Here is a 13,608-nt window from a genome sequence, read left to right as displayed (position 1 = left end):
ATATTTACCAAGATTGTTTTTAATTAAATTTAGGAAAACAGAATAATACAATTTCAGCCCAATCATATTTTCCTCTACTTGAGTTTTCTTAAGCCAAATCTTTTGAAATAACAAAAATCCAACCTTCAATTTTGAAAATTCACCCAAAACAGACATGCAAATTCTGCAAATTTATAATTATAGACACAGTCATCACTAATTAAAGCTGGATTTTAAAAGTATTTATTTGAGACACATGATAGTATCTGTAGTAGACTGGGAAAAAAAGAGCCAATTTCCTCCCATCCCTACATTCTCACAAAAGAAGTAGTGAAGTGGGGGATTGGTGGCTCACACCTATAATCCTAGCTACTCAGGAGGCTGAGATCTAAGGATCATGGTTCAAAACCAGCCCGGGCACGAAAGTCCCTGAGATTCTTGTCTCTGATTAATAACCAGAAAACTGAAGTGGCGCTATGGCTCAAGGGGTAGAGTGGAAGCCTTGAGCTGAAGAGCTCAAGGACAGCAACCAGACTCAGAGTTCAAGCCCCATGACTGACCCAAAAAAAAAAAAAAGGATTATGTTTCCTGAGTAGCTAGAATTATAGGTGTGAGCGCCTAGCAATATCCATTTGGTTTTGAGGTAGTTTGTTACATAGTCATTGATATCCAATACAACAGCTAACATGTAGAGGCTACTTGGTGCTTACTTGGTGCCCATACTTTTCTAATCTCACAAGTGTCCTACTGAAGTGGGCCTGTTCTTCTCATTTTGCACCTAAAGAAAGTAATGTCGCATGTCACTCTGCCAGTAAACGGCCAAGCAGACATAAGTTCAAGATTTCTAAGTCTTCAAGTTGTGATTCTAAGTCTCTATACTTCAGAACTTCTCCTGATTCCAGCAAAGGTCTAAAATAATCTGATGTAGTGCCCATATTTTATATATCCAAGCCTCTATAAGACAGCCAATTCCTTTCTGAGTTTACCAACATATCTGCCAAGTTTTCTTTTCTTTCAATTACCTGAGTTGCCAGCATGCCCATGTATTTCCATCCCACTTAGTGATTCCTTCTGTTAACTAGAAGAAAATCCTTTCCTCTACTTAATGCAGCATAAATGAATTCCAGTTGTTTATAAGGCACTTGAGTTTTGTATGATGAAGAAAAAGGGCATATGTCATTGACAACACAATAATTTGTATTATAGACTTAATCTGTGATTCAATGCACAGATCAAGGTAGAACACCACAAAGGAAGCAGCAAGTTCCTAATATGATCAGTTTGCCTGAAATAAAAATTTAACGACTATTATTTGTATTTAAAAGTATTGGACAGTGCTCAGGCCCTGAGCTCAAGCCTAGGACTGGCAAAAAAAAAAAAAAGGTATAATGTAGCTGGGCACCAGAGGCTCATACCTGTAATCCTATCTTAGGAAGCTGAGATCCCAGGATTGAGATTTGAAGCCAAGCTTGTCAGGAAAGTCCATGAGACTGTATTTCCAATTAACTACCAAAAAGCTGGAAGTGGAGCTGTGGCACAAGTGATAGGACACTACGTCCTTGAGCACAGAAGCTCAGGACCTCGGTTCAAGCCTCTGACTAGCACACACAACAGAAAAAAAGATGAAATGCTTCTTTTACTCTCCTTATGCTGGAAATATTATTAATCCAAAAACTTCAGACAATATAAAAATATATGAATTGTAAACTGAAAGTCTTTTCCTCTTTCTCTTTAGCTAATTGTTAATTACTGAGTGAGTTCACTTTCTGACTTTTCCATATGTATGGGATCATGAAAAAGTAATATAACACATAGCTCTGGTTTTGATCCTTAGCACTGCAAAATAATAATATGGTATTTTAATTGTAAAAAAAAGTATTAATGGGTTTATATTGCTACCAATTAAAACTCTCTTACAAGAGGATCATTCTGAATTTTTATTCTTATCATTTACTAGCTATGAGATCTTGGTCAAGTTATACCATTTCTCTCTATCCTTATAGTGAAAATGGAAATAGTTTCTATGTCATGGAATATTGTGAAGAGTACATAAATATAAGGAAAGTTTTTAGAGGCACCTAATACATTTAGAAAGTACATTAGCTATTATCATGCATTATCAGTTTGTTGATGCTGCTTTTTTGTCTTTAGTTAAAGTTGAAAGATCTTTACTGTTATAGAAAACCAAGTCTGATCTAAGAATCACCAAACCTTTTAGAAAGATTTAACAAATATTAAATATTTGAGATATATGACACAGTCAATGTAACAACTACTCAACCTAATTTGTGTGTGTATGAAAAAATGGAACAAAACATAAACAAATGATCATAGTTATGTTCAACCAAATGTTATTAATGGATATTGAAAATGGATTTTCATGTAGTTTTCATATATGTCATAATATACTGTTCCTTCATTCTATTCCCAGCTATGTAAACATGCACAGTCCATTCTCAGTGAAGGTGCTGACTGCCCACAAACAGATAATGAATGCATCTGGTTTCCAATCTGGTATCTAATCCCATTTCTGCCCAAACCTCCTTCAGTGTTTGTAGAAGCCTTGGTAATAAGCTTTTTCCTGGCTGTCCAAGTAGAAGTATCATCACAGAAAACAGTAATACTACTCATCCTTTCTACTTACCTTTCAGCCTGATGTGAGCAATAAACACTGAATATACAAACTCTGAATGGCCAGCTGTACTTTACTAAACAGGGCAGAAGGTGACAGCAGTAATACACACTCCTTTTTAAAAACTGGATTCCAAGCTGCACTAGAGAAGAAATTGTAACAGAAAATTGTCACTGGGTTGACACGGTATGATGGGTTTTAAGAACTACACTTTCCCCATCCAATACCCCTCCTCCCTTCACTTATTAGTGGTATTAAATATCTCTGATCGGCAGAGAGGTTTTTCCTAAGAAATGTTGTTCCTTAGAGAATTGTAAGAATCCTAGTGAAAGAAATCTACAACCTCCCTAGTGTCAAGCAATCAGTAAATGCACAATAAAAGGCAGACGGGGAAGCCACTATTGTCCTAAATATTCCTTGGGATGAGGATATAGCATGGGGGTGGTGGGGAGGGAAATAATGTGATGGGGGTCATGAGAACAGAATCTGAATTTCTGTCCTTCACACAGGCCTCCTGGGCCTCAAGTCATCCAGTATCTGCCGCCTATCAGCCAAGACCCTCAAGCTCCAGCACCAGACCCTACAAGGGAAGCCTGTCAAAAGTGGCCACATTGGAAGGTGGGGCTGTGGCTCAACGTGGTAGAAAGCTAGCCTAGAGCAGAAAAAGCTCAGGGACAGCGACAAGGCCCCGAGTTCAAGCCCCACGACCGACCAAAGGAAGAAAAAGTCCTCACCGAACCACCAACCCAGGCGGTCACACATCACTTCCCTGTCCTCGAACCACAAGCTGCCTCCTGAATCATCACTCAGAGTGAATCATCATCACTCAGAGTGAAGGAGGCAGGCCGGAAAGAGGCTGACGGGACTCACCTGGCTCAGAGATGCCCAGGAGAAGCCAACTACGCCGGGGGAAAAATCCAGATGCGCCGCTGGAAGGCCAACAACGCTGAGTCGCCGCCGTTTACATTTCAAATCTCGCGGGAAGCCCCGCGAACCAATCACCGCGCTCGCCCTTCGACCCGGAAACACAACCAGGACGCACGCCGCGGCTCCTCACAGCCAAGGCTGACATCCCCCTGGTGACTGACTTCCCGCCTTCTGCGGTGCGTATCGTGTCCCGGGTCCCCGGGCCTGGCAGCTTCGCTACCGGCGGCCCTGGGTCCCAGCATTCTCCCGGGGCGTCCTCCTCTTCCACCTCGGGTTCAGGCAGATGGGAGCGGGATGCGGAGGGGACGCCGTGGGCTCGGGGAGAGGCTACCAGGCAGCCCTCCGTGTCCACCTCGAATTGCTGGGGGGCGCGGGGGGGGGGGGGTGACCGCCTCACCCCCTGGTCAGTTTGACACAGTCCTTGGACTTTCTCAAGGCTAGAGCTCTACCACTTCAGCCTCAGCACCACTTCCAACTTTTTTTTTTTTCCTTCCTATATATGTGGTACCGAGGAATCGAACCCGGGTCTTCGTGCATGCCAGGCAAGCACTCTACCACTAGGCCAAACTCCCGGCCCTTGAGCCCAATTCTTGGCTCAGCTCTTGTGGCTAGTAATTTAAAATAACAATAATCAACAGCTGTTGAAGTCATAATCTTATGAGAATACTACTTTTAGCATCCTTGACAGGATAGTTGGAAATTTCCTGCCTGCCTTTATGAATAATTTTATAACACACATCTTGGTACCCCTCCCTCCAGATGCTAGGTAATATCTTTGGACCTGCTTGTTACAGTATTTTTCCGGCTGAGTCATATTATCCCTGGATTTTGGTTTGTTTGTTTGTTTGTTTGTTTTTCTCTAGCGCCTTTGCCCTACATAAAGATTTTCAGATCTTGATCCTGCTTGTAAGTTTGGCAAATTAACCTCTTAAAGTTTAAGGACTATCGGTCGTATTGCATTTATGCAAATATTCGATGTGATAATGTCAGTAAAATAGCCAGAATACTATTTACAAATAATGCGCTAAATATTGTTAAATTTTTATGAATATATTTTCTGTTAAAATAGTTACATCTTCAAGTGTTGTATATTTTAAACAATTTTACAGTGTTTGTTGCCATCTCAAATGTGGAAGAGGAAAGCTGTGGAGCAGGTGCTGAACTATTCATAATTAGATTAAAATTTTTTTTCCTGAAGCTTCTGTCATTTGATAAATGCTATAACTTTCTGTTGGACTGTATGTGGCATTGCCAATATCCAATCATATTTTAATTCATTTTTTTAAATTATTCTTCACTGACCATTTGTAATTGTATTTGTACTCTAATCCACAGTTTTGTGACATTATCCAAAAGGCATTTTATTCTTCAGCTGCTGAAGCTTTGACATACAAAATGAAGCAAGATACTGCAAGAAATGCTGCTACCTACACTGTGGATTGTGAAGATTATGTGCATGTGGTAGAATTTAATCCTTTTGAGAGTGGTGATTCGGGAAGTTTAATTGCATATGGTGGCAATAATTATGTGGCTGTTGGCACGTGTACATTTCAGGTTAGTCTACAAACTAACACCTGTAAGCAATGAAGATAATTCACTGATTAAGAAAAATCTATACAAACCAAAACCATATTGGATTAAGTTTGTGTTTAGAAAAAGAAATGAACACCCACATGGAGAGACATTCTCATTAATATATGATTGTGATTTGTGAAAACTTTTCATAAGTAGTGGAAAAGAAGAACATAAAGTTTCTCTTTTGCTTTGTGATTAGTAATGGAATATTCTGGTCATTAAAAGCAATGAGTAATTAAAACACTGGTATATAGAGAAAAAAAAACTTGAATTAAATGAAACTCAGTTACATTCTGCTTTAGCATAGAAAACAAGGTAATAGTGTGAGACTAAAAATGATTTTCAAGGAAAATTGCCGGTTTCATGATATTAATCTTGTTAATCTTCTTTCAAACTTTTTATACATCTCAGCTTACCTTAAGAGTATCCAAAAATGTGGGGTCATATTAACAAAGCACACAGTCCAGCATGTCCTTGGCCAAAATGTCTATAATAGTACTAATTGTTGCTTTGTTTTGGTTTTTGTGTTTGTTTTTTGTCTTGGGGCTTGAACTCAAGGCCTGAGCACTGCCCTTGGGCTCTCTCAAGGCTAGAGCTCTACCACTTGTGTCCCAGCACCACTTCCAGCTATTTCTATGTATGTGGTACTGAGGAATTGAACCCCAGTCTTTGTGCTTGCAAGGCAAGCACTGTACCAGTACGCCAAAACCCCCGGCCCCCTAAATGTAATTCTTAACCATATAACTTAATGTTCTTTCTATAAAACTAAAGAAAATATGCTCAATACAGTTTTGTAAGGATGTAAGTTAGTATTGGTAATGTTCCTAGAAGACATGACACATTGTAATCTATACAGATTTTTTTTTTTGTAGTTTTTGTTGATAGGGGCAATAGTGACCATCACTGCCTCATAATTAATAAGAATTTTTCCACAGGAAAGCTAGACCATGCGTGAAAGAGGGAGAACAAATTAGATTTAACTCCCTGGAGTCTCTACTTCCTCCTTTGTTTATCAGAATATTTCTATAAATACAATTTTCAAATTATAAATAGGTAATTTGACAATGGACCAATTTTCAAAGAAATACTATTCTTTTTTATTCAAAAAGCAGTTTCCTTTACAGTTATGATATCAAAATGCAGGTCCCAGTGGTTCATACTAGTAATCCTTGCTACCCAGGAGGCTGAAATCTGAGAATCATGATTCGAAGCTATCCTAAGCAAGAAAGTGTATGAGGGTCTTAATCTCTGAGCAACCACCAAAAAGCCAGTAGAATTGTGGCTTAAGTGGTAGCACACAATCCTTGAGCAAAAAGGCTAAGAGACAGTGCTCACACCCTGTGTTCAAACCCCCAAACTGTCTTCCTCTTCCTCAAAAAAAGAACTGAAAAAAAAAAATTGTAAGTTCGAATTTTTAGTCACTTGAATGTTCACCTTGAGACATAAAACTCTGAAAAGGAGATAATTCAGTACTGTTAGTAGAAATATAATCTGAACTTATAAAGATAAGTTTCAATGGTAGAGAAGCTATATAAAACAAAAATATATTGTTCAATATATTCAAAATAATTCACATGTGATCTTTTAAAATTTAATGTGTGGGCCTGGAGTTTGGCCTAGTGGTTAAAGTGCTTGCCTAGCATGCACGAAGACCCGGGTTTGATTCCTTGATACCACATATATAGAAAAAGCCGGAAGTGGTGCTGAGGCTCAAGTGGTAGAGTTCTAGCTTGAGAAAGTCCAAGGACAGAGCTCAGCCCCTGAGCTCAAGCCCAGGACTGGCAAAAAAAAAAAAAAAAAAAAATGTTGTATATGCTTTTCACAGTTTAAGTTTAAAGTCATGGTGTGGATTTTCTACATCATAGAGTGTATACGTAGTACATTAAACTAGCAACACTTCAAATATTTAAAACCCAGTGTTACTAGGAACCACCATGTAAAACAGCACAACTAGCCAGGTGTGGTGGCTTATGCCTATAATCCTAGCTACTCAATAAGCTGAGATCTGAGGATCATGGTTTAAAGCTGGCCCCAGTACAAGTCTTTGCGACTCTTAACTCCAACTAACTACCAGAAAACTGGAAGTGGTGCTATAGTTCAAGTGGGAGAGTACTAGCCTTGAACTGAAGAGCTCAGGGACAGACAGGGCCCAGGCCTAGAGTCCAAACCCCATGACAAAAAAACAACAACAACAAGAAAACATACCACTCTATCTTTCTCTATAAATTGGCAATATTTGTAGCAATAATCTACTTCCTTTACTTCTCAGTAGTGTTACACTCCAAAGGAGACAATATATTTGAAATGAATTTCAGAGTAGTATTAAAATGTTTAAAAGTATCATTGTGGGAGAGGTTGTTAGAACTCTCCATTTTGCAATTGCTGCTTATGCTTTAAGACATGTTAAATATGCTTCTTTGTGTGTGTTCGCCTAGTAGAGATCAGTTATGGACAAATAATTGCCAGCATTCATTCAAACTTACCCTGTACAGTTCCAGAGACAGAATTCCAAAGCACAGAGTACAACTTACATGGAACTAGACTTCGGGTTAATGTTTCACACTCTTAATATTATGTCCCAAATAAAGGAGTTCAGAAATGGATTTTGCAAATTGTTCTGCTCGAGTAAAATATTAGATGAAAGAATCAGACTAGACTAGATAAACCTCAGTCTTGTCTAACTGAAATTCTGTTTTGGGCTTTAAAGGGATGTGTCAAAAGACCTACCAGTTTGAAACATTTGAATAGCACTTCTACCACCCTGACTGTGCCCCAATGTCAAATTGTTGGAGCTTTGTATAATTATTCCTCTTATGACAAATTTTCCAAAGTCGCTTAATTTCCTGCCTATGCAGTACTACCTACACCCCAGATTGAACCCAAAATAGCATTCATCTCTGCCTATACCACACATGCAGTCTGCTCTTTTTGTTGGCTCAATAGCAGATAGCAGTGCCAGGAAAAAAGGCTTTACCGCTCACTAATATATAAAACTCAAACTTAAGTACCTGAGATTTTGTTATGCCTCTGACCAATAGTTCTATGTATAATTTGGGTAAAAAATAGAGAGTGTAATTGTTACCACTTAATTTGAATACCAGAGTAATTTTCATTTTTATGTTAAAACTCTTATAGAAGATTGATTCATCAAGTATAGAAAAGGTATATGTGTTACTCAGACTATTAAGTTGCTATGCCTTAACTTACTTTAAAAATCCTTTAGTGATTGCTGTCTTGGCATATCTGGGTATTTGTAGAGCTGTTAAAAACACAAATTAGGAAGTAATAAAATGTAGCAGCATTTTTTTCACCTGAAAATTAAAGTTATTCTCAAAACGTATATAAATTATATGGAAAAAGATGTGTGAGTATCTGTGAAACAACTTGCCAGGATTTCAAAGTCTGCCTTAGAAAAATCAAAGCATGAACCAGGAACAGTGGCTGTAATCCTAGCTACTCGGGAGGCTGAGATCTGTGGATGTTGGTTCAAAGCCAGTCCAGACACTAAAAAGTCCATGAGACTCCAATTAATCTCCAATTAATCACAAGAAAACCAGAAGTGGCGCTGTGGCTTAAGTGGTAGGGTGGTAGCCTTGAGCTGAAGAGCTTAGGAACAATGCCCAGGCCCAGAGAAGTCTCACAACCAACAAAAGAAAGATCGAAGCATGTACTGTATTTGGTGAGAATACACATTATGTAACATTGCATTTACATTTAGTGTGAATTCTTAGAACAGTCCTTCAGGCAAACCTATCAACATAATATATATACATATATTCTACTATATAACAAGTTTTGCCTGTTTTAAATTTTTTCTTGGAATTTTTTAAAATTATAAAGGTGATGTATAGAGGGGGTTACAGTTGCTCAGATAATAAGTACATTTCTTTTTGGACAATATCATCTCTTCTGTCGCTCTCCCAGCTTTTCCCTCCTGTTCCCACCCACAAATTGTATAGTTCATTTTCAACGTAGTGTCTGTCTAGTGACTACCATTGCTGCATCTGTTTGCCCTTTGTACTTGCCCTTTTGTCCTTGAAAATTTTGAAATACCAAACATCTTATAAAAGATAATATAGTTATTTAATAGAGAAAATTCCTTGGGCAAATTTGTTTTGAACATTTTTGCTCTAGTCTTTCGACTCAATTCAAAAATCAATTTAAATAACAGAAAAATTACACTTTAAATATTTGATATATTTAATATAATATATAACATTTAATATAAATATAAATTTTAGCTTGGCACATGTGGCTCACATCTATAATCCTAGCTGTTTAAGAAACTAAGATCTTGGGCCGGGAGTTTGGCCTAGTGGTAGAGTGCTTGCCTAGCATACATGAAGACCCGGGTTCGATTCCTCGGTACCACTTACATAGAAAAAAGCTGGAAGTGGTGCTGAGGCTCAAGTGGTAGAGCTCTAGCCTTGACAAAGTCCAAGGACAGTGCTCAAGCCCTGAGCTCAAGCCCAGGACTGGCAAAAAAAAAAGAAAGGGGCCGGGAGTTTGGCCTAGTGGTTAAAGTGTTTGCCTAGCTTGCATGAAGACCCGGGTTCGATTCCTCGGTACCACATACATAGAAAAAAGCCGGAAGTGGTGCTGAGGCTCAAGTGGTAGAGCTCTAGCCTTGAGAAAGTCCAAGGACAGTGCTCAGGCCCTGAGCTCAAGCCCATGACTGGCAAAAAAAAAAAAAAAAGAAACCAAGATCTGAGGATTGAAGTTCAAAGCCACATTGAAATTCTTGCTTGAGCTGGCTTTGAACCACAAGCCTCCTGAGTGGCTATGATTACAAGTGTGAACCACTGGTGCCTGGCTCATATCCGTATCTGGATATAGCTATGGATATTTTAGATTCTGCCAAGCACTTACGGGCTCTGTTGCGTATTACTGTTTCTTTTTTTTTTTTTTTTGCAACCATTGAAAAATGTGGAAAAGATTATTAGATCATGAACTATATAAAGCAGGCCATGGAATATACTTGGGCCTTTAACCATAGTTTGCCAACCCCTGATAGCAAAAAGGACCTAAAAAGTCATTTATTGAGACTTTATTAATGAAAAGTCTTGCTTTTGTTTTTCTGAAAATATTTTAATATGACCTCATTCTTGAAAAATCAGATTTGTTTCATCTACAATTCTAATTTGAGCATTTTAAAGACATTAGTTCCTGCTGCTTGGTGTTTCTATTGGAAACAGGAGTCAATTATTGATCTTCCTAATTATTACTATTCTTAGAAAATCTCCTTGAAAAGACTTTTTTTTCTGGCTTTCTCTGCTAAAATTGATATTTCTACCTATTTGTAAGTATGTGTTTTCTGAAGTATTGCCATTTTTGCTTCTAGCTATCGATTTGTTTTTATCTTGGCTCTCAGGGATTTATTGTCCTAAGTGCTGGTATTGGTACATTCCATATAGTATGGAAAATCCTTTGCACTGTCTCTTCATATACTGACTCTTCTATTCCTCTGTTCACTCCTTCAAATAGTAGAATTTTTCATCATCCTTTTTTTGAATTTTAATAATTTTTTTTAAAATCTCGCTGCATCTAAGAAAGAATTTTTTATTTTAAATATGATATCTTTTGAAGGGTTTGGGGAGGGTTTTTTTTTGTTGTTTTGTTTTGGTTTTGGTCATTTGTGGGCTTGAACTCTGAGCTTGGGCACTGTCCCTGAGCTCTTCAGCTCAAGGCTAGCACTCTACCACTTGAACCATAGCACCACTTCCAGTTTTCTGATGGTTAATTGAAGATAAGAATCTCAAGGATTTTTGTGCCCAAGCTGACTTTGAACCTCTATCCTCAAATCTCAGCCTCTTGAGATTTAGGTAGCTAGGATTGCAGGTGTGAGCCACCAGCACCTAGTGAGATTTTTCTTTAGTAACTATTCATTTCATTTATTAACTTGCTAGTTTTTTACTGAAATAATTGCGTATTGCAATAGGGTACAATGTAATATTTTGTTACACCACGTGGAATGAGTAGACATTGTACATTCAAAAAGAAATGCTTTTGTTTCTCTAAGATGCTTGGGACCACATCAAAAGTATGACCACTTTGAAATAAGTTCTTTGTCATTTTCTGAACTGTATAATAATGTGACTTAAATTCTCATTCCAATGAGATTTGGGCCAGCAAAGGATAGAGATTGCTCACAAGTTCTGTTTCCCTTTTTCTGGCCATCACTTATTGTAGGGATTTTGTATAGGAAAGCTTTGTGGAGTTTGTGTTGTTTGTTTTTCTACTTCCTCTTTAACAATTCTGGATCTATACAGAAGTCTCCAGTCTGGCTCCTTCCATGTGCAATCACTAAGCTTTATCTCCCATATTTTGCAAGCTGAACCTTTTAAATCATTGTAATAACTTTATGTCTTGGTATTTAATTCTCTAAATTAGATTTTTACATTTTTATAGTAGAACTTCTCAGGTTATTGTTCACATTGTCAGAGAAAGATGGCTTATTTTGAAATTAATCTTTTCCTTACATTTCCAAGTCTATAAACTTGAAAATGTTTTAATAAAATAATGTGATGATTAAGGTGACTTTTTTGAGCATTTGTACCCCCCACATTCAAATATTCAAGACTTAGTTAACTTATTATTTGAGTATTTACTTAATGGATTGTAATGCCCAGATAGATTACTCTTAACATCTGACACATTTATAATGGACGGAGTAATGGAATATAGTATGAAATAATGCATGGAAATCATGGTGGCAAAACTTTCCCAAGTACTTTCCACATAATCGAGACTTACTTAGTGTATATTTTTATGTTGTCAGTTGATAATGCATATATAATTTATGTACTTTGAATACTCACTTAAAAAGCATCTCAGTCTTAACTTTTTTACAAGATACGTTTACTGTTAGAAGTAAGATATCTTCTAGAATAAAGTATAACATGTTTACAATTCACTTTTGGTTATCTTAGAGATTTATATGGTGAGACTTAAATCAACTCCTACTCTCAAATACCCACGAAGTTGTTTTTGTTTGTCCTATATTGCAAGGGACCAAAGCAAGGCATCATAGATAAGGAGCTACATTCCAAACCCTAGAGATGAAATAGTTAAATCTCACCATCTAGTTTACCTTTAAATACTTCAGATGCATATATATGACTTCCTGATAAATTCTTCATTATAAATGAAATTGGGACTATTACATTGTTTTTATACTTAGGAGGAAGAAGCAGACATTGAAGGAATTCAGTATAAAACACTACGAACATTTCACCATGGAGTCAGAGTTGATGGTATAGCATGGAGCCCAGAGACAAGACTTGATTCATTGCCTCCAGTAATCAAGTAAGTTTAAAAGTTTCAAGTGCAGTATTTATTAGTGTCTGAAGTCTGATTGTAGTGACTTCTTTTCCTGCATTCCTTTTTTACAATCCTAGATGATTAGGGTTTTTTTTGACATTTACTATTGTTTAGTAATGTTCATCCTTGTGACTTACCTATAGCAGTGATGCCTTGACTATGTTTGCTCCAAACTACAAAGCTAAATGCCTCACGCCTGGAGGTTGAGATCTGAGGGTGGCGATTCAAAGCCAGCTAGGGCAGGAAAGACTGGGAAACTTATCTCCAATGAACTATTCAGAAAAGTGGCACAGGGGCTCAAGTGGTAGAGCAGCACTAGCCTTGATTACAGAGTGGCTCAGGGACAATGCCCAGGCCATGCAAAGCCCAAGCCCCAAGAGCAGCAAAACAGCTACAAAGCTGTTTATTAACGTTGCATCTGACTCTCAGGGTCACTGTAAATTCTTCACTTACTATACTTTAATTATTGAAAGTATAACTTAAAAATAATCAGCTTTAGTTGAGATATGCTAATAGACTAAGAGCCACATTTTCACATTTAATACTACATAAATCTCTAATTCTACTCCTTGGGCTTCATTAGCATTTGTGAAAGTATTTAAAAAGTGATTATTGCTTTTAGAGAAAAATTTTAATGATGACTACAAAAACCTTTATAAGGTCAAGAATATGTCAGATCACTTAAGGTTTGTTACAAAACCCAAATCTGACTTCATACAAATGTCAAATCTGAAAGATTTAGTAACTAGCACTTAGTAATTATGTTAGCTGTTACTGAGTGAATAATTTTTTAACTGAGACAACTTTAATACAGTAAAATGTTCACCTCTTAAGAGTTTGATAAATTTCCACAAATGTATACACTTTTAAAATGCACACCTTTATGCTTTATGTCATCACAGAAAAGATCATATCACATTGCCATTTTTTCTTTTTTTTAGTTGGTTATGGAACTTGAACTCTGGGCCTGGGTGTTGCCCTTGAACTCTTCATCTCAAGTATTGCCTTATCCCTTGAGCCACAGTGCCACTTCTGGTTTTCTTGGAGATAAGAGTCTCACAGGACACTAGTGCCTAAATTGACTTTGAACCGTGATCCTCAGATCTCAGAAATTAGTTTTCCTATTGTAGAATTTAATATGAATGGAAGCACAGAAAACATATTTTTTGATGTCT

At 37.4% G+C, this 13,608-nt stretch overlaps 2 protein-coding genes across 4 annotated transcripts in view; one reads left to right on the top strand and one right to left on the bottom strand.

Moving 5' to 3' along the window:
* The window catches only part of Parpbp (PARP1 binding protein), a 42,487-nt gene extending 38,922 nt beyond the window's left edge, over positions 1-3,565 (bottom strand). Inside the window, exons 1-3 of the mRNA XM_090328511.1 lie at positions 3,482-3,565; positions 2,624-2,753; positions 690-757 (exon numbers count right to left, since the gene is read on the bottom strand). The gene's annotated coding sequence lies outside the window, so the exon portion shown is untranslated. The remainder of the gene's footprint in view (positions 1-689; positions 758-2,623; positions 2,754-3,481) is intronic.
* Positions 3,566-3,645: 80 nt separating this feature from the next.
* The window catches only part of Nup37 (nucleoporin 37), a 30,128-nt gene continuing 20,165 nt past the window's right edge, over positions 3,646-13,608 (top strand). The window contains exons 1-3 of one of the 3 annotated variants that reach the window (XM_090357758.1): positions 3,646-3,714; positions 4,874-5,092; positions 12,294-12,418. In XM_090357758.1, the coding sequence (XP_090213884.1) occupies positions 4,934-5,092; positions 12,294-12,418 (284 nt within the window). In that variant the 5' untranslated portion in view covers positions 3,646-3,714; positions 4,874-4,933. The remainder of the gene's footprint in view (positions 3,715-4,873; positions 5,093-12,293; positions 12,419-13,608) is intronic. The other 2 variants (XM_090357771.1, XM_090357766.1) reach the window with 2 other exon arrangements.

The sequence above is a fragment of the Megascapheus bottae genome, chromosome 2 (genome assembly GCF_031878675.1).
Source record: "Megascapheus bottae isolate mThoBot1 chromosome 2, mThoBot2.hap1, whole genome shotgun sequence".
In the NCBI taxonomy this organism is placed as follows: Eukaryota; Metazoa; Chordata; class Mammalia; order Rodentia; family Geomyidae; genus Megascapheus; species Megascapheus bottae.
This window is presented reverse-complemented; position numbering and strand designations above follow the sequence as displayed.